Here is a 19869-nt window from a genome sequence, read left to right on the forward strand (position 1 = left end):
GCAAAATAACCGGGGGGGGGTGACGAATAACTTGTGTACGTTGATACAGCAGGAGTAGGAGCCGTTTATTGCAGGACAGGAGCAGTATTTATACATTCCACACAGCTTATCTAATTAGCATAAACTAGATACATCAGTCAACCAATCAGGAATCTCTACACCTAATGGCTCGGTTTTGTTACTTCTCAAACCACTCCCTCTGACATTTTGCCAGGCACCATCCAGACTTGTTTACGAACTTTAACATTCCCCTGGCAAAATGCCAGGTGTTATTTTGACTTGTTTACAGACTAACAGTTTTTGAAGAGCCAGTGGAGCCTTAGCCAGAAGAGAGATTTGCCTTTCAACCAAATTCAGAAGTCCTTCATTTTTCCAGATGTTGAGTGCCACTAGTGGCGGCCACTGTGCCTAAGGAGTAGAGTGATAAACAAGTTTCTCCCATTAGGGACATGGCCAGTGGAAAAATCCAGATACTAAACAAAAGTATATAATTACTAACTGGTAAGAACAAGGTGGAAAAGTACAGGATATGATAGTTTAACAAGGACACCTAATTTAAGTTGGATGTGGGGTGGAGGTGGAAGGTGCTCTTGAAAGAAGTGCCATTTGAGACCTAGAGTATGAGTAGGAGTTGACCATGGAAGTTATGGTGGTTTTGAGTAAGAACTGTTTGAGGCAGAAGGAAGAGCAAGTATTAAGACCAGAGTAAAAAAAGTTTAGCACACTTGATTAGAGGAACATGGCTGCCCTTGAGCCACTTGAGAAAAAGGCATGAGATGAAATGAGGAGTTAGGAGTTAGATGAAATGAGGGGGGCACACTAGATTATGGCAGGACTTTGTAAATTATATAAAACATTTTATAATAGGTTCACTGGGAAGTGATCTTATTTATATTTATTTATTTTTGTGTGTCTGAGGAGAATGGATTTGAGAAGGGGAAGGGAAGTAGGTTGATTATACTATTTTATGTGGTGATTGATTTACACTAGTGTGATATAAGAGAGAAATATGGGACTTTGTCATCATTTTGTTTTTTTTAAATTTTTAATTAAAAAAATTTTTTTGTAGTTGTAGATGGACGGAACGCCTTTATTTATTTATTTATTTTTATGTGGTACTGAGGATGGAACCCAGTGCCTCACACATGCTAGGTAATCAATCACTCTGCCACTGAGCTACAACCCCAGTCCTCATTTTGGGGTTTTTAGTTGAGTGTTCAGGTTGAGGTTTTTTTTTTTTTTTTTGGTGGAGGGCAAAGGGTATTGAACCCAGGGATGCTTAACCACTGAGTCACATTCCCAGGAATGTGACTTTTTAAATATATTTTTAATTTTGAGGCAAGGACTCACTGAGTTGCTTAGGGCCTTGCTAAGTTGCTAAGGCTGGCTTTGAACTCATGATCCTCCTGTCTCAGCTGTCTGAGCTGCTGGATTACAGGCAGGTGCCACTGCACCCTGTAGATTGAGATTTTTTTTTTTTTATCATAGACTTTGGATGAGATGAGAAACTATTTCTGTATTTAGTTGGATTATTACTGTAGAAAGGGTACAACCTCAAAAGCTTCTTTTAGAATTTAGAATGTTTGGATTGCCAAATGTTACAGAAATTAACTGGCCCATACTTTGCAAAAATTGACAGGTTAGAAATGGGATACTTTTTTTGTACTTGGGATTGAACCCAGAAGTACTTAAACACTGAGCCACATCCCCAGCCCTTTTTGTTTATTTTGAGATATGGACTCATTATGTTGCTTAGGGCCTTACTAAATTGCTGATACTGGCTTTGGACTTGTGATCCTCCTGTGTCAGCCTCCTGACCTTCTGGGATTACAGGTGTGTGCTACTGTGCTTGGCTAGAAATTAGCTACTTATGAAAATAATTCTGTGGATTGTGTATACATTATCTTTTTTTTTTTTTTTAAGTGGGTAGAGGGTACCAGGGATTGAATTTAGGAGCACTCTACCACTGAGCCACATTCCCAGCCCTATTTTGTATTTAGAGATAGGGTCTCACTGAATTGCTTAGTGCCTTGCCTTTACTGAGGCTGGCTTGGAACTAGTGATCCTCCTGCCTCAGCCTCCCAAACTGCTGGGATTACAAGCATGTGCCACCGCACCCCGCTCACTTACAATTTTGATGTTTTTCAAAGTCAATGAATATGTTTGCCTTGTTAAATATGTAATATTTTAAATATATGGCTATACTATATTTTCTTCAAACAGGTAATTTCTAATTTTTTAAGCCATTACAAATAGTTCTCAACTATTTACATTTGCATTTTTAAAATTTCCTTGGATTGCCAGAAGTGAAATTGCTTGGGCAAAGGATATGCTTAAAGTTTCAGATTGTATTGCCAGAATACTTTACAAAAGTATAAGGCATTTTTATTAGGAACAGAAGTGATTTCTCTACTTCATTGGAGGTTATGAGGATTATGAATTAAAACTATATAATTCATGGCTTTTTCTTAGTGCTTAGAGTAATGCCTGACACATGGTACATTCTGCCAAAGTATTTGGTAATGTTGCTATAACTTCTTGCATTTTTATGAATGCTGTTACTGGATGATATATAAGGACACTAAAATGAAAGCTGGGCTTTCAAGTCTTAGTTATATTCTTTTTAATGTGCACAGTTTATTAAGTAAGAATTCCTTGTATTTTAGGAACTGAAGATCCCAAAAGCATGATTTGCTTGGTGTTTGATATTAACTTTTTGATATTTTTTAGTTCAGGGCTAAGGAAGTAACCAGAGAGTACTCTGATTTAGGTAGTATTCAATTCCAGGCCAGTTTTGCCTACAGCTGCTTATTACAGGTTCTCTGAAAAGCTAATTTTCTTCACCCCTTAAGAGAAAGTGAATTAGAGCAACGACTGCCCTGATATCCTGGAAGTAGTTTTACGTAAAATAAGCTTATACTTGCAACTGCCTTTTAAGGATTTGTTTGACTGCTGCTGTTCATAATAACCCATCAGAATGTGCATAAATATTTGGTCAATAGCATCTTTTACCCAGGAAAGGGAGAACAGTACTGTTCTCTGGTTGAAAAAGGGTGCTGTTTCTATGACTTAAAGTTTAGAACATAGGGGTCTCAAATGGTGAGTTAACTTCCTATACTGTTTCTCTAAGAGCAAAGTGGGTGAATACTCAAGGTTTGCACAGCATTGGATTTTTGTTGTATGGAGTAGAGAGGAAATATGAGGTAGAGATTCCTGCTGTCTATTAGTATAACTGATCTAGGAGGGAATATGAATGACAAAAAGCAATAGTACATAGAATAAGAGTACAATTACCTGTGAGGTTTTATGCAGTCTTGAAATCCTTTGTGCAGAGGAGAGGTAAATAGGTGTTGGATAAAGTACTGAGGAAAGATAGGAGTGGGACTTGAGTAGATGGGATCAGAATACTGGGAGGAGAGGACTGGGATAGTCTGAAGGTATGAAGTAGAGTTGAATTGAATTTTACAGGGTCTGGTAGAGAATTTGGAGTCTGATACTCTTTTGATTTTGAATCCTGGACTTGAATGCTTACTTAATTATCTTGACTTGAATCGGTTCTTTAATTATAAAGTGGGTCAATAATAGTTCTTTTCTCAGAGTATTTAGGAGTATCAGATGTAGAACACTAATACACTGCCTAGCTTGTGAAGGCGCTATGAAATCTGTGGGACAAGGGAGCTTGACCTGCTTGGATGAAAGAGGCTTCTTGCCACAGGGATCGTATGCAAGCACCTTGTGAGTGGGAGGTAGTTAGATTTTCTTTGAGTATTCTTGTGATACTTGTTCATGTCCAAATTCTGAGCATTTATTGAAGGAGGAGTAAACCGAAAAGGGCAGTTCACTTTTTTTTAACAAATATTTATTTTTTAGTTATAGGTGGACACAATATTTTATATTTATGTGGTGCTGAGGATCAAACCCAGTGCCTCATGCATGCTAGGCGAGCACTCTACCTCTGAGCCACAACCCCAGTCCTCACTTTTATTATTTTTTTTGGTTATTAGGATTGCATAGGAGAGTTTACCTAAATGATAATAATGGCCATCTGTGGTGGGGTGAGGGTTGTGGAATTACAGGTAATCCTTATTTTCTTTAAGATCAACCTACCTACCTTTCTTTAGTTCTTTCACGTTGAGCTTAGGGGTATGGATCAGTGGTAGAGTTCTATGCCTAGCATGCATGCAGCTCTGGGCTCAATTGATAGTACTGGAGAGGAGGTTGGGAAAGGAAGAAAACTTTGAACTAAGTCGCAGTATTGGCACTAATAGGCAATTTAATCTTCTCAGGCTTTCTATTCATTTAAATATGATGTGTAATATTAATTTCAGAATGCTTCATTTGGTGCTGTTTTTCATGACTCACTTGGCAAATTGATCATATTACTTTTAGTTTTTTTTTTTTTTTTTTGTTGTTGTTGTTTTTTGTGGTGCTGGGGATTGAACCCAGGGCCTTGTGTATGCAAGGCAAGCACTCTTAACAACTGAGCTATATCCCCAGCCCCTAGTTGTTTCTTCTTAGTGGAAGATTTTAAAAAGCCCTGATCAATTATTTTAAAGATGGCTGACTAGATTTTTAAACAACTTTCAGAGTAAACTAGTTGATATATTTTTGTTTGAAACCTAGTCTGTGGATTCATTGTAACTGTAACAGGTAATATTTTATTATTTATGATGTGCCAGTCTCTGAGATAAGCCCTTTAAAGGTAGATCATCAGATTTAATATGTGGTATTCCTATCAGATAGCTGCTGTAATTTTCGTTGTTCAGAGATGATCTGATCGAATCTCATAATAACAACAGTATCACACAGCTGGAAAAGCAGTGTGCACTGAGTCTAGAGCTTGAAATCTACTGTACATATGTTTACATGGCAAATGGAAAAGCTATGCATTTCTTGTTCTAGTGCAGTAGTTGGATTATTGTTAGGGAACTTTTTTAGCCTATTAATAATTGATGTACTGATTATGTTGATGATTTTGTAAGATGGTAAGTAAAGTGAATTTTTCCACAATTGAAGTTAGTACTTGTTTTGAAATTTAATAGCTGCGTTACATAGTGGTGATTGAGTTCCATTAGTGAGATTTGATTGCTTTGTAAGGAGTTGGGCATTGTTTGGAATTTATATGCATAGACCAAAAAAAGGCAGTTGAATCATTTGCTCTGAGACATATTTTTTTGGCTCTTCGAGACATGAAAAACACTTTTTACTGTTAATGACAGAGATGTAGATTTTAAAAGTAAGTAAAAATATTTCAAAGAGAATATTGTCTGGAGCAATACTATCAGTCAGTATGTTCTAATAGAACATTCTGTGATGAAGGAAATGTTCTGTGTTTGCATTGTTCAAAGAGTAGCCACAAACCATACTTACATATTGAATACTTGAAATGTGGTCAGTGGGACTGAATTATTTAAGTTTAAATAGCCATATGTGGCTAATGGCCATTTTATAGCACATGTTCATGATCTAATACCTCATTTTATTAAATTACATATTTTGCATTGAGACCTGATAATGCATGTCATAACTAGAAAGCTTCATTAAACAATACATATTTTACATGGTAATACATACTAGTGTTTAAATCACTGTTAATGATGTCTCCTGACTCTCAGTTAATTTTTTTTTTTTTAGTAGTAGGAAGACACAATGCCTTTATTTTTATTTATTTATTTTTATGTGGTGCTGAGGATTGAACCCAGTGCCTCACCCATGCTAGGCAAGAACTTTACCACTGAACCACAACCTCAGCCCCATCCCAGTTAATTTTAGATTCACACATAAATTGTGAACTGTTTATAAACACTGTTTCAGAAGCGGAAGCAAATATGTTAACAATCATAATTCAGTTTGTGGTTAGTGCTAAGTAGAAGTGAAGTAAGTCTGAAGAGCTACGAATGGTTAATTTTTATTTGGATAGGGAAGGCTTTACTAAGTAGGTGATGAGAACAGTTAAAGGACTGGAGCAGTTCAGGTGTAAAGTGGTTTTTAGCAAACCAGGAAATTTGGAGATCTTATTCAACTCATGTTGGATAACTGTGGGTGAAATACAGTTGGAAAATGGAATTGGGTTGGGATAGGAGAGGACTTAGGTTCCATATTAAGCAATCTGGGCTGTGTTTGTTGGTAGGTAGTTTGTTTGGAAGATAACTTGCTTCTATTTATTGAGGTAGAATAGGAGATTAATAATTCAGCAGGATTTATAGGAAAGTTGGGGAATATTAATTTTTTTCTAGTTGTAGGTAGACACAATACCATTACCTTTATTTATTTACTTAATGTGGTGCTTAGGATTGAACCTAGTGCATCACCTGTGCTAGGCAAGCGCTCAACTGCTGAGCCACAACCCCAGCCCCAATATCAATGTTTTTTATTTTTAATTCTTAGAACTAGTAATTTGGAGGGGATAAAAGTTTGAAAAAAGGACTGCGGGAAATCATTGAAGATAAATTGACTTATATGTTGGGGTTGAGATCTTGGGTGATATATATATATACACATACACACACATACACACACACACACACATACACATACACATACACACACACACACACACACACCTTAGAGATGAGATTTGGTGGTTTTTAAAAAGATGTAGGTTTGCCAAATATTGTGCTTAGGCTGGGCTTCCTTTTTGTAATGGAAGGAGTGGAATGAGTTAGATTGCATTAGACCTTTTTCTTTCCTTTTTTTGGGGGCGGTTGTTGGTGGTGGTGGATACCAGAGATTGAACCCAGGGGCGTTCAATCTCTGAGCCACATCCTCAGCCCTTTTTAATTTAGAGGCAGGCTTTGAATCCTCCTGTCTCAGCCTCCTGAGCCATGCTGGGATTACAGGCATGGGCCACCACGCCTGACCCTTCAGCCCTTTCTAAAAGGCAACATGGGTTGTGATAGGAGAGCCCTTTAAGTGGTATTCAGGAGACTTTATTTATTTGTGTAATTAGTGGCATATTTGCAGACAAACTGACTTGACACCTGTGTTTTTGAGGGACTACCTCCTGCACATTTTTGGCCAAAGAGTTTAATATTCAATCTCATGAGCTCTAAGGCTATACCATAGTCTCCTCCCAGGTTAATCCAGTAAGCATATGTCTGCAGTTTTGGGAGTCTGATTTATAAGGGTTCTTAGCCTATTGGTTGGAAAGGGCCTTTGAGGTCCAGAGAGGCCCAGCATTGTGCCAGTTTGCACAGGGCTTGTGAGTTTTATGTCAAACAGTTCTGAATTAACAGAAAGATAATTTAATGTAGTCATATTTGGACCAAGGTAGTATGGCTCCAGAGCACTTATTCTTATTCAGTTTGCTGGGCTGGGAGAAAGAGAGTCAGTGCTGGAGTGTAAAGTATGGCGACATGATTTAGAGTTCTGACTCCATTGCTTGAACCTCGATAAGTTTACTTGTTAATAACATTTTGAATTCAGTTTCCTCTCCTGTAAAATGGGGATAAGATAGGGCACATCTGAACATTAGATGGGGTGGTGTATAGAAGCAGTTTATAAAGTAAGAACAAGAAAAAGCTTACTAGCTTGAGAGGGAAATTGACTCTTGAAACAGTTGTCTTAGGATTTTTTTGGGTGAAATGGGTGAACTTTACCATATTTTAGTTTGATAGAAGGCAGCTACTAGAAAGGGAGATGACACCAAAGAGCATAGAGCATAGTTCTAAAGGGGTTAGTAAGAAAAACATGGAAGCCATAACAGCATGAGTATCAACTCTCAATACAACTGCCTTTTTAAGTTTAAACACGATATTTTTACCTTCAAGCAGGTTTCAGTTTTGCTTTCTAAAAGAAGTAACATAGATCAAACTGGTGTATGAGTTGGTGATTTGGAAGAATGTGAAGAATTGGGGATGAAGTTTTTTGCCAGTAATTCTGAGTCCTTGGAAGCTAGTTCTAGAAAAGTTTCTTTTTACTTACATGCAGTAGGCAGGAGTTGTATTAAAGGTTTTGTAGCTGATATGCCTATAATCCCAATGACTGGGGGAGGCTGAGTCAGGAGGATCGAGTTCAAAGCCAGCCTCAGCAAAATCGAGGTGCTAAGCAACTCAGTGAGACTAATAAATGAATAGTCTCTAAATAAAATAGAAAAAAGGGCTGGGGATGTGGCTCAGTGATTAAGTTTGAGAGTGGTTAAGTCGAGTGCCCCTGAGTTCAACCCTCGGTACCAAAAAAAAATTTTTAGACAATAAATATATAAATATGTTCTTGATGAAGCTACAAGCTGCCTTGAAAACCAAAGTGTTTACTTGATACATTGATGTGAGAGTACATTATTTTGCATTAGGATTTTGAACACAAGACTTGAAAAATTAGGATGGTGGAGACTGCCTTGTCCACTTCTCTCTGTAATATTCTAGACAGGTGATTATCACATTGGACTTATGTTCCTATTTTTAAAATGACAGGCCTTATTCTAAGAAGCAGCCTATTACATGGGCAGTATTCCTCAATAGAAAAGTCAAAAATCATAGACATAATGTGTACTGTTTATTAAGATATATGGCTTTTTAGGTGAGATTCAGAAATCTTGCCTCCTGTGGTTTTGGATGTAATATTGCAGTAAATTTGATTCTTAAATGTTTGTTTTATCTTCTAGGGCTTGTATTTCCTTTGGTCCTAAGAATCGTTCAATTGGAGCAGCAGCTAAAAGCCAGGTAGAGTTTTTCCTAAAATGACCTATTTCTCTGGTTTGTCTATCCATTAGTTCAGCAGCTAGAATCTAGACCCTAGGTATATAGCTGACAAAGACAGACCTGATTTCGGTTCCCATGTACTTGAGTGGGAGGCAGATAACTTTAATTAACAATAGTAGTGTAATATGGTCAATATAAACTGCTTAGGTGTATTTTTACTCAGATTTTGTTTAAAGCAAGGCTTGTTTGATTCGTGATATTTTAAGTGCTCCTTGAAGTCTGTCTTTGTTCGGCCTTTCTACTTATATTTAAGGTCATCGTTGCTCTTGTAATCCAAGTTTTCTAAAGGAAGGAAAATATGGCTCTAGAAACATTAAAGGATTTAACTTCAGTCCTTGAAACATTAGACCCTTTAGAGCAGCAAACCCCCAAGAATTTCATAATTCTGAATGTCTAAAGTATCTGTAAAATGGAGTTGCATGTTTGACTTTGTTCTGGAGCAACATGTAAAGTGAGTAACTCCCCATTTGGACCAGACAGGACCTAAAATTTAGGATCCTAAGAATGATGCTTGATCAGTTGGTTTTTAATTAAATTGGGTGTTTTATACACTTATTTGTAGAATGGTTAAGATATTTTAGGTGGCAGTAGATAGCAAATATAGTGCTATTTTCAATTTTTTTTTCCTAAAATTCCAGTGACTTCTTCCTATTTTTAAACCTGTTTTCATTATTGAGAATAGTTATTGTATTAAATTGAAAGTCCAATTCTAGGTTAACACAGTTACTGTGATATAGTTTCTTTTTGGCAGCTTTCTCAAGCAGAGCCTAACATTGGCGGCCTTACTTGTTTTACAAAAGAACTGTGTGGGCCCTTTGACATAACTGATGCAAAAGAATTCTGTAATATCTCCTGTGAAGGACTTCTTACATCTTCAGTTGGGAGGAGAAGCTAGTAAATCTCAAGCACAAGTTCATTCTAGTATTTTCAAAATGTCTTTGCCAGCATTTTTCCCCTATAAGTTATAGTTTAGTTTAGAATTAGAAACTAGATATATGTAAGTGTGTGCCTTACCACTGAACTACATCCCTAGCTTCATGGTTAGTATTTTAATGTGACTGGGCATCGGTAGTGCTCTCCTGTAATCCCAGCTGCTTGGGAGGCTGAAGCAGTAGAATTGCGAGTTCAAAGCCAGCCTCAGCAAAAATGAGGTGCTAAGCAACTCAATGAGAACCTATCTCTAAATAAGATATAAAATAGGGCTAGGGATGTGGCTCAGTGGTTGAGTGCCCATGAGTTCATCTTGTTACCCCCCCCCCCCAAAAAAAAAATTAATGTGTATACTTCCTAATCTCATAAATGTGCTTTCCCTGTAAGAAAGTGTACAGCATAGTATATGTCTTTTCAGTTGTCTTACTTCTTGTATGATAAGACTCATTGTGTGGTTGTGCCTTAATTTGTTTTGCCATTTTCCTGCTTTTACAGGAGCATACAGGCTGTTTTCCAGTCTTTTGCCTGTTGTTTACTTATTTAATTTTGACAGAAGAAAAAATACTTATTTCTTTTTTAATCCTAAAACTCTGATTCCACAAAAAGGCCATTACTTTTCAGTTTTTTGCCAGTTATAAGTAATATTTTCCCAGTATTCCAGTATCCTTTTCCATTCATCTTTATGTACTTTGTGTAATATTTTTTCTTTACAGAACTTTTTTTTAAACTAGAATTTCTGGATTAGTATATATTGTTGAGTTTGTACCTAGAAATTTTGAACCACTTTTAAAAAATAACAATTATTTTAAAAACCTGAAAAAAAAAAAAAAGAAAGTTTGAACCACAAACTTTGGACCATTTTGAAAAACTAATATTTATTTTATGTAAATGTTTATTAGAAGTTTGAGAACAGAAAATATTTTCAAAATGAAGTGACCTGACATCATGGAGGAGCAGGAAGAGCAAGAAAAGCTGGATTCTGGCTTCAGCCCTTCCACCAGGAGACCCATGTGCCTTTCTTGTCCTTCATTTCATATGCTAATGGCCTCTGTTGAGAAAGGTTGAGTGTCTGAAGAAAACTGAAACAAAGAAGAAAAAACTTTATGAAGTTAAAATGATTGTTGAAAATTAAAAAAAGTAATTAATAGTAGTTTTCTGTATTTTGATCTTCTTTTTCTTAGATAATTTCCAATGCAAAGAACACAGTCCAAGGATTTAAAAGATTTCATGGCCGAGCATTCTCTGATCCGTTTGTCGAGGCAGAAAAATCCAGCCTTGCGTATGATATTGTACAGTTGTCCTCTGGATTAACGGGTATAAAGGTAAGGTTCTCAAAATAATACCTCATGATTAAAAAGCAGTATTTTATCAGCTGAGTGTATATCAATACCTTTCTAATATAAATTGTATTAAAAGTGCTTAGGAAATGGCTGGGGCTGTGGCTCAGCGGTAGTGCACTTGCCTGGCATGTGTGAGGCACTGGGTTCGATTCTCAGCATTGCATATAAATAAATTTAAAAAAAAAGATCTATTAACAACTAAAAAAAAATAAAAAAAAATGCTTAGGAAAAACTTTTGCTGATAAAAGATCATTTGACATTTTTGAATGATCTGGATTTTGGTTGGGAGACACTGGTGATGCTGTTAATATGCATTGGAGATCTGGGGAATGATGGTTTGAAGTTAACACAGCTGTTGCTCTTTGTCCTGCTCACTGAGGCAGTAGACTTTATAGTGTGATTTTTAGGAAATGGCTTGTGGAAGAGCAAGCAAAATAATCAATATTTTTAAAGTTATTAATCAAGTAGGTGGTCATAATCTTGATGATGGGAGTTAGGTTGGAAAGAGTTTTTTTTTTGGGGGGGGATGATTTTGGTCTTTATCTCTGGGACAAGTAGAGAAGTCTTTTTGTGGAGCAGTATTGAACAAAACGGGAAAGACTAGGAGATGAGTAGGGTAGACACAGCTGCCTCTTGTATTCAGAGGTAGAGTGCAGTTGAGTTTTTCAGGCATTGAGTTTAGAGAGATAATTGGTATTTGAGATGCCTCAGTTGAAGAAATAAGAATCATGAGAAAAGCCTTGAAAGTGAAGAGATGGTGAGAAATGTGAAAACAAGATAGTTGTGCTATTGTAGCTGAGAATTTAGTCAAGTTTAGAAGTGAAAAATTAAAGAATGTTCACTGGGTTTACTTAGGATATCTGTGGCAACAATCTCAGGACAGCTTGAATGGCATAGCAGGGAATGAAACTGGGGTGCAAAAGAGAGAAAAAGGAACAAAAGGGAGATGATGAAATGAGGACTATTTACCAATAGGAAATAGGATGAATATTGGCAGCTTGAGTTACAAACATTGAAAGAAGTCAGAGGAGGAAAGAGGCTAAGAAAATCTGGAGTACCTTGTCTAAGGGGGAGGAGTTGACTAAGAATTCAGCTTATAGGATAGAAAAGGGGGATTTTAGAAAGGGCTCAGTGAGAGGACATTTCCCCCATCTTTGTTGTGCAGTGGGGTGAGTAAATGTTAGATTCAAAACCATGATCAGGTTTTTTTTTTTTTGGGTGGTGCTGGGAATTGAACCCAGGGCCATTGTGCAATGTGAGACAAGCACTCTACCCAACTGAGCTATATTTCCAGCACTCCCATGGTCTGTCTTGATCCAGCTGGGGAGTAAAGAGAAGATGTCATTCAAGCTGAGTTGGGGTAGCACCTAAAAAAAGACAGCAACATTTTCTGTTGGAATTATAATTGGGAAGTATGGGCATGTGGGATGTATTATTCTGGGCATTAATCTAGGGTATGGCTTTATTTTGAAACTGAAACAAAACAAAAAACTCTTGTTGATTAGTTATTCTTTAATTCAGCCAGTGTTTACTATGGGTGTCCAGCTGTTGGCAAATTAGATAAAAACCATTTCTTTAGATTAGGTTGGATCATAACTGGGGAGATGAATAATAAGCTAATTACAGTAAACAAAGTAAAACACACACAATATGCCAGATGACAAAGTAGTTGCCACTACCAGCCCTCTTTCCTGGAGGGGCAGTGTGGGTCATGGTGAGCTATACCACTTTGCTTCTGCATGGGTAATTGTCTTAGGTTTTGTTTTTTCCATTGGGGCCTTCCATTTTCAAGTGTCATGTTTGGAAAGCATGTTTATAAGCTAAAGTTGTCTTCAGGTTTGCAAAATTTAGCTTTCTTCAGTTCCCTTTTGAGATAGTGTTAATAGTGTTAATAGATGGTGGATAATGTGAGGCATTATTCGTTTTAGATTGTTAGGACTAGGACATGAGGAAATAACAGCAAATCTAGATTCTTTTGTTGTTTTCTTTCAGGTGACATATATGGAAGAAGAGCGGAATTTTACCACTGAGCAGGTGACTGCCATGCTTTTGTCCAAATTGAAGGAGACAGCAGAGAGTGTTCTTAAGAAGCCCGTTGTTGACTGTGTTGTTTCAGTAAGTTTGATTCCTAATATGATTTTAGGAACTTGAATCAAAAAGCAAAGAGAAGAATGCTATTAATTGCAAGTAAAATTGTTTCTGTCTCCATTGTAATGATAATTTAAAAAACTTAACTAATTTTCATTTTCTTAAGTATTTTTTTCTGCCTTCTAGCTCTTGCTTATTTCTTCTCCATTGTTCTACCTATTTAAATCTTGTCTATTCTTTAGGGTTTGTCTCAACCCACTTTGATTTCTTTTTCAGTACCTATTATAGTGTCTAGCACAGAGTAGCTGCTTGTTGGAATTGATTGTCTTCAAATATAAATGGCTTTTTCCTCTATTTTTGTTTGTTTCTGTATCTAGCACTAAATATAAGGCAGCAGTAAATTTCATCTTGTCTTTCCCATTTCCCTGTTTAGGTGTTTTCCCATTTCCCTGTTTAGGTGTTTTCCCATTTCCCTGTTTAGGTATAAGCCTGGGTACTTGCAGCTTTGTGCTTGCATTGTGGTGGAGTCCTAGAGGCTATTGAAATATGAGTGGCTATGTTGGCTTTGTCACTGAGTCTACTTATTTGATACTTTGACTCTGGCTTTTGTCTCAATGTTGGTACATTGATTGGTAAAACAAGGACTGGTAGGTTTGTTGTCTGGTAAATTCCTTGGTCTTTGGTTATCTAGTAAAGTAGAATTGATGTTTTTCAGCAACAGTTGGATTATAGCTATGTACCACAATTCTGGGGATGCAGAGAAGACTAAAAATGCTACAAGAGCTAAGGTGCAATGACTCTGATTGCCTAATGGCTGGTAGCAGACATCTTAGATACTTCACCTTTCCACAGCTCTCCATTGTTCGCTCTGATTTGTCTGCATTTCTCTATTTAGTGCCCTTAACTTAGATCCTGAATTATACTGAAGTAAAATTTACATAAAATAATGGAATGCCTGAGTGGCTCTTTTCAGTATTGGAGAATGGTTTAAAAGATGGTATGTTAGCTGGGTGGGGTGGTGCATGCCTGTAATCCCGGTGGCTTGGGGAGGCTGAGACAAGAGGATAGCGAGTTCAGAGCCAGCCTCAGCAATTTAGTGAGGCTATAAGCAACTCAGCGAGACCTTGTCTCTAAAATATAAAAAAAGTTTGGGGATGTGGCTCAGTGGTTAAGTGACCCTGAGTTCAATCCCTGGTACCAAACAAACAAAAAAAAAGATGGTATGTTAAGTCCTGTTTGGAGATATTTAAGACCACACTGAATTTTAGTGATTTGCAAGGAAGATTCACAGTACAGCATAGAGTTTACTCACACTTTATTACAACAAAATGATACAAGGCAAAATCACAAAGAGAAAGGATACATGAGGTAACTTCTAAAGGAAACTAGGCACAAATTTTCAAAAGTCAGAATGCACTCATTTGCCAACGAGGTTTAACAACATGTATGAAGTGTCCTTTACCAGGAAAATTTTGTCTCGTTCTATAAGTTTAGTTCCTTTTTTTTTGGTGTGGGGTGGGTTGGGGGGATAGGATGGTGGTCAGTCACATAGATTCCCAGAACAACAAAAGATGGTCAGTATAAACTACTTTGTATAAACAATTCAGGCATAGTGAGGCACACTTAATCAGCTAGGGAAATTTTTCTGTCAATTTAGAGAACTATTTATTTATTTATAAAAAATATTTATTTTTAGTTGTTGTTGGACACAATATTTTTATTTTTATGTGGTGCTGAGGATCGAACCCAAGGCCTTGCATGTGCTAGGCGAGTGCTCTACCGCTGAGCCACAATCCCAGCTCTCAGGGAACTATTTATTAATCAAGTTCTTAGATGCCAGTTGAGTTCTTATTTGCCAGGCAGGGGCCTTTATATTAAAGTAGCTTCTGCTGTAGCTGGGTGTGTTAGCACATTCCCGATCCCATTTGCAAGGCTAAGGCAGGAAGATTGCAAGTTTAAGCATCTTAGTGAGAACATGTCTCAGTATAAAACATTTTGGGAGCTGGGGATATGGCTTAGTGGTAGAGTGCCCCTGGGTTCTTTTCTCAGTACTGCCAAAACCAAATAGTACAAACAATAAAACCTCTGCTCTTGTTGTGGTCTGTTAGGTAACACAGGTAATGGCAATACATTTTTTTAGTATTGGGGATTGAACTCAAGAGTTACTTAACCATTGAGCTACACCCCCAGGCTTTTTTATTTTTCATCTTGAGACAGGACTCAAGATGAGAATCTCTAAATTGGGGAGATGGCTTTGCACTTGAAATCCTCCTGCTTAAGCCTCCTGAGCCACTGGGATTATGGCAATAAATTTGTGCCAATACTACTTTGAATGTTCTTTTTCTTACTGGTTTGAAATACTTTAATCATATACAGAATGAATTCCTGTAAGCATATGAGGTGTTCTTGGATATTACTAGCTAAAATGAAGTTTGTCATATAGCAAGCTTCTAAATTTTGTTGTAGGTTCCTTGTTTCTATACTGATGCAGAAAGACGATCAGTGATGGATGCGACACAGATTGCGGGTCTTAATTGCCTGAGATTAATGAATGAAACTACTGCAGGTAAGTAAGGGACTATTAATTTTTTTTATTAGTTTAATCTTAGAAGTGGTGAAATCTTAAAACCCTAGAGTTTCTTGCTGTGTATGCTTGGAGTGCTGCCATCCTCTTTTTTTTTTTTAAAATATTTTTTTAGTTATAGTTGGACATGATACCTTTATTTTACTTATTTATTTTTATGTGGTGCTGAGGATTGAACCCAAAGCCTCGATGTGTTAGGCGAGTACCCTACCACTAAGCCACAACCCCAGTCCCTACCATTCTCTTTTATCACCTGTGTGTCATAGTGTTTTTGTATATTATGTCAGCTGTGAAGACTTCATCTGACCAGTATCTTTTCTGTACTGATAAAATACACACTGTGATATTTGATCATATACTTGTTTGGAAAGGAATACACTTATCGTGTGCATTTGGTTTCATGGTTTTCTTTCTCTTTGAGTTGTGGACTGGTGGTCAGAAAAGTGGGCATAAAGCATCATCCAGGACTGGACACATGGGAATGTTAACCTGGAATCAGTAGAAGGGGTTGAGGAAAAGTAATGTTTGGAGAGTTGGGAAGTTGGTTTGGGGAATTTGCTGAAGTCAAACTAAAGGAACCCTAACTGATTGTTAGCATTTAACTCTTTGAATTTGTTACTCCTTATGAATACATTATGTGATTTATATAAAGAATTGGATTCTATCTAATGAAGTCCCATTCATGATATATAAAACTTGTTTATTCCTGCTTAAATGAATTTTATTGTTTAGACAATGCCATTATGTTGAATTTATTTTTCTTGTGTAGTTGCTCTTGCATATGGAATCTATAAGCAAGATCTTCCTGCCTTAGAAGAGAAACCAAGAAATGTAGTTTTTGTAGACATGGGGCATTCTGCTTATCAAGTTTCTGTATGTGCATTTAATAGAGGAAAACTGAAAGTAAGTATATTTTTGCCAGAAGACTATTAATATAGTCTTCTAATATATGGTAATATATAGTCTTCTAAATATATATAGTCTAATATATAGTCTTCTAAAATATGGTAATAATACATTTTTGAGAGATTAGCTGAAATAAGTAGGTAAATAATTTTGTTTCACTAATGGAAACTTTCTATGAGCCATATGAACCGGAAACTCAAGGTATCTGTAGTATTATATCTCCCAAAATTTATCGTGAGTTGGCATGGTGAGAAGTAAAGTAAACAGACCTTGAGGGAAAAGCTTGTAAGAGCATTGAGTCTTATTTTTCTAACCTTTTAAAACAAAACAGTGCAGACTTGTTGGAGTTCTTCTTTTTTTTTTTAAATTTTTTTAGTTGTAAGTGGATCTTTTATTTATGTATTTATATGTCGTGCTGAGGATGGAACCCTGGGCCTCACATATACCAGGCAAGTGCTGTACTACTGAGCCACAACTCCAGCCCCTAGAATTCTTTTCAACATGAATTCTCTTGTGTTTTACACTGGGGATTGAGGCAATGGTAAAGGTGCACTCTTCTTGCTCTTGAGGCTTTTGAGTGTTCTGGAAGTAGGGTAGGGGAACTAGAACTTGGATGCCAAAAGAAACTAGACTAACACTGATTTCTGGAAAGCTTAAAGCTCTGGAAAAAGCACTTTTGTGCACATAGAATTGTAGAAGTGTTAACGGCGAGTGGGAGTCAGAGGGTGATCATATTCATGTTTGATTTTTGCTCCTTTATGGTAGTTCCACAATAAATAATAAAATGTACAGAAAGAAGTATGTGTATGACATTAGTGTGTTTGGTGTTGTAATGCATATTGGGAGTCAGATGGTCATAGAGGGGAGGGCATAGGTTTTGAAATCAAGATTTGATTTTGAATTCTACTTCTACCATTCTGGTAATTTTGTAACCTGCAGATTATCTCAACTAGCTTTCTGAAGCATACTCTGTAATTGTAATATCTATTTAAAAAAATTTTTTTGGGTACCAGGGACTGAACTCAGGAGCATTTGACCACTGAACCACATCCTTAGCCCTATTTTGTATTGTATTAGAGACAGGGTCTCACTGAGTTGCTTAGCGCCTTGCTAAAGTGCTGAGGCTGGCTTTGAACTTGTGATCCTCCTGTCTCTGCCTCCCTAGCCGCTGGAATTATAGGCGTGTGCCACTGTGCCCGGCCTATAATGTCTGTTTTTCATAGTGTAGTTTTAATAAGGATTAAGTGACATGCACATTACCTCTTTTTAATCATAGCATATACATTACTGCTTGTTTTTTTTTTTTTAACTGACTGAATATACATCATGATAAACTTTAAAATTGATTGGTAAATTGTTGGATTAATTATCTTCTTTTTCTAAGGTTTTGGCCACAGCATTTGACACGACACTGGGAGGCAGAAAATTTGATGAGGTGTTAGTAAATCACTTCTGTGAAGAATTTGGGAAGAAATACAAACTAGACATAAAGTCTAAAATTCGTGCATTATTACGACTGTCTCAAGAGTGTGAGAAACTGAAGAAATTGATGAGTGCAAATGCTTCAGACCTCCCTTTGAGCATTGAATGTTTTATGAATGATGTTGATGTATCTGGAACTATGAATAGGTAATAATATTAATATTTTGATATTAAACTGAATTGTGATATTTTCCCCTCTCACTTATATTGACCATTTTTAACTAGTTGTTGAAATTGTGGTTGTTAATATGACAGACTTTAGTTCTGTGGGTTAAAATTTTAGGCTGTTTGGAACCTTTTTATGTAAAGGTTGGGTTTGGTTTTTCTAGTAAGAGTGTAGTGGTTTTGTTCTGATCATTTAAATATTCTAGGAAGTCAGTTCTTATGTGTGCATTATACATGAATTATTTGTTTTCATTAAACTAGGGCAAAGTCCTTTAATGTAGAATTAAATTTAGTTTAGCCATTGATTAAGAAATTGGTCTTTTTTGGGGCTGGGGCTCAGCGGTAGAGCGCTCGTCTAGCATGTATGAGATGCTGGGTTCAATCCTCAGCACTACATAAAAATAAATAAATAAAAGATAATGTGTCCAACTACAACTAAAAAAAAATTGGTCTTTTTGAGTGGTTTAGGATCATTCGAGGGCAACAGCCTTTTTTTTTTTTTGTAAAGTACTGCAGTTTTGGGTAATTGACATTTAGAGCTATTCTCAGAAATACTCAGTGTTATTGTTTCCTGGTTGTGTTGCTTGGATGATGGGAGTGAGATGTTCTTCTGGCTTTAACTCTAGCCATATAATTCAGGCAAGACTCATGGCTTCTTTGGGGAAGTGTGTCTGAGCAGTTCTTAAAATATTGAGATGGCATTTATTGTTGAGCAGTATTCATATTTGTACTCACCCCTTTCTCCTACTTAAAAGTGATTGAGCAGTAGCCCTCCCTTCCCCGTGTGTGTGTGTGTGTGTGTGTGTGTGTGTGTGTGTATGCATGCGTGGGGCTGGAGGCCAGCGTATGCTGGCTTTTAAAAGCTGGTTGTACCATGCACTGTTAGAACACAGAGATTTTATGTGCTCTGTTTTAAGCCTTCATTTAAGTCTTTTATGTTCACTGTTTTTATTTTTGAATTTGTTTAATAAAACTAGATTATTTCTCATACTATTTCTTCTAATTAACTTTTTCTTCATTTAAACAAATATTGAGGTAATAGTTATACCAAAAAGTTATTTATTTTTTATTTTAGGAATTAAATCCAGGTGCACTTAACCACTGAGCCGTATCCCCAACCCTTTTTATTTTTTATTTAGAGACAGGGTCCTTGGGGCTGGGGATGTAGCTCAAGCGGTAGCATGCTCACCTGGCATGTGTGCAGCCCGGGTTCGATCCTCAGCACCACATACAAAGGTGTTGTGTCCGCCGAGAACTAAAAAATAAATATTAGAAAAAAAAATATATTAGAGACAGGGTCCTGAATAGTTGCTTAGGGTTTCACTAGGTTGCTGAGGCTGGCTTTGAACTTCTGATGCCCCTGCTTCAGCCTCCCAAGCCATTTTACACATCATAAAATTTTGAAATGAGTATTTTAAAATGAACAATTCAGTAGTATTTATTTATTTATTTTAGAGAGAGAATTTTTTAATATTTATTTTTTAATTTTTGGCAGACACAACATCTTTGTTTGTATGTGGTGCTGAGGATCGAACCTGGGACGCACGCATGCCAGGCGATCGCCCTACCGCTTGAGCCACACCCCCAGCCCCAATTCAGTAGTATTTAAAAAAAAATGTTTTTTTTTTTTAAGTTGTTGATGGACCTTTATTTATTTATACGTGGTCCCGAGAAT

At 36.8% G+C, this 19869-nt stretch overlaps 1 protein-coding gene across 2 annotated transcripts in view; it reads left to right on the plus strand.

Moving 5' to 3' along the window:
* Hspa4 (heat shock protein family A (Hsp70) member 4) overlaps window positions 1-19869 on the plus strand; it is a 46130-nt gene that overhangs the window by 3669 nt on the left and 22592 nt on the right. Inside the window, exons 2-7 of one of the 2 annotated variants that reach the window (XM_015492758.2) lie at window positions 8603-8660; window positions 10811-10951; window positions 12962-13084; window positions 15524-15623; window positions 16411-16544; window positions 17932-18176. In XM_015492758.2, coding sequence (XP_015348244.1) covers window positions 8603-8660; window positions 10811-10951; window positions 12962-13084; window positions 15524-15623; window positions 16411-16544; window positions 17932-18176 — 801 coding nt within the window. The remainder of the gene's footprint in view (window positions 1-8602; window positions 8661-10810; window positions 10952-12961; window positions 13085-15523; window positions 15624-16410; window positions 16545-17931; window positions 18177-19869) is intronic. The other variant, XM_048783591.1, reaches the window with a different exon arrangement.

The sequence above is a fragment of the Marmota marmota genome, unplaced genomic scaffold (assembly GCF_001458135.2).
Source record: "Marmota marmota marmota unplaced genomic scaffold, marMar, whole genome shotgun sequence".
In the NCBI taxonomy this organism is placed as follows: domain Eukaryota; kingdom Metazoa; phylum Chordata; class Mammalia; order Rodentia; family Sciuridae; genus Marmota; species Marmota marmota.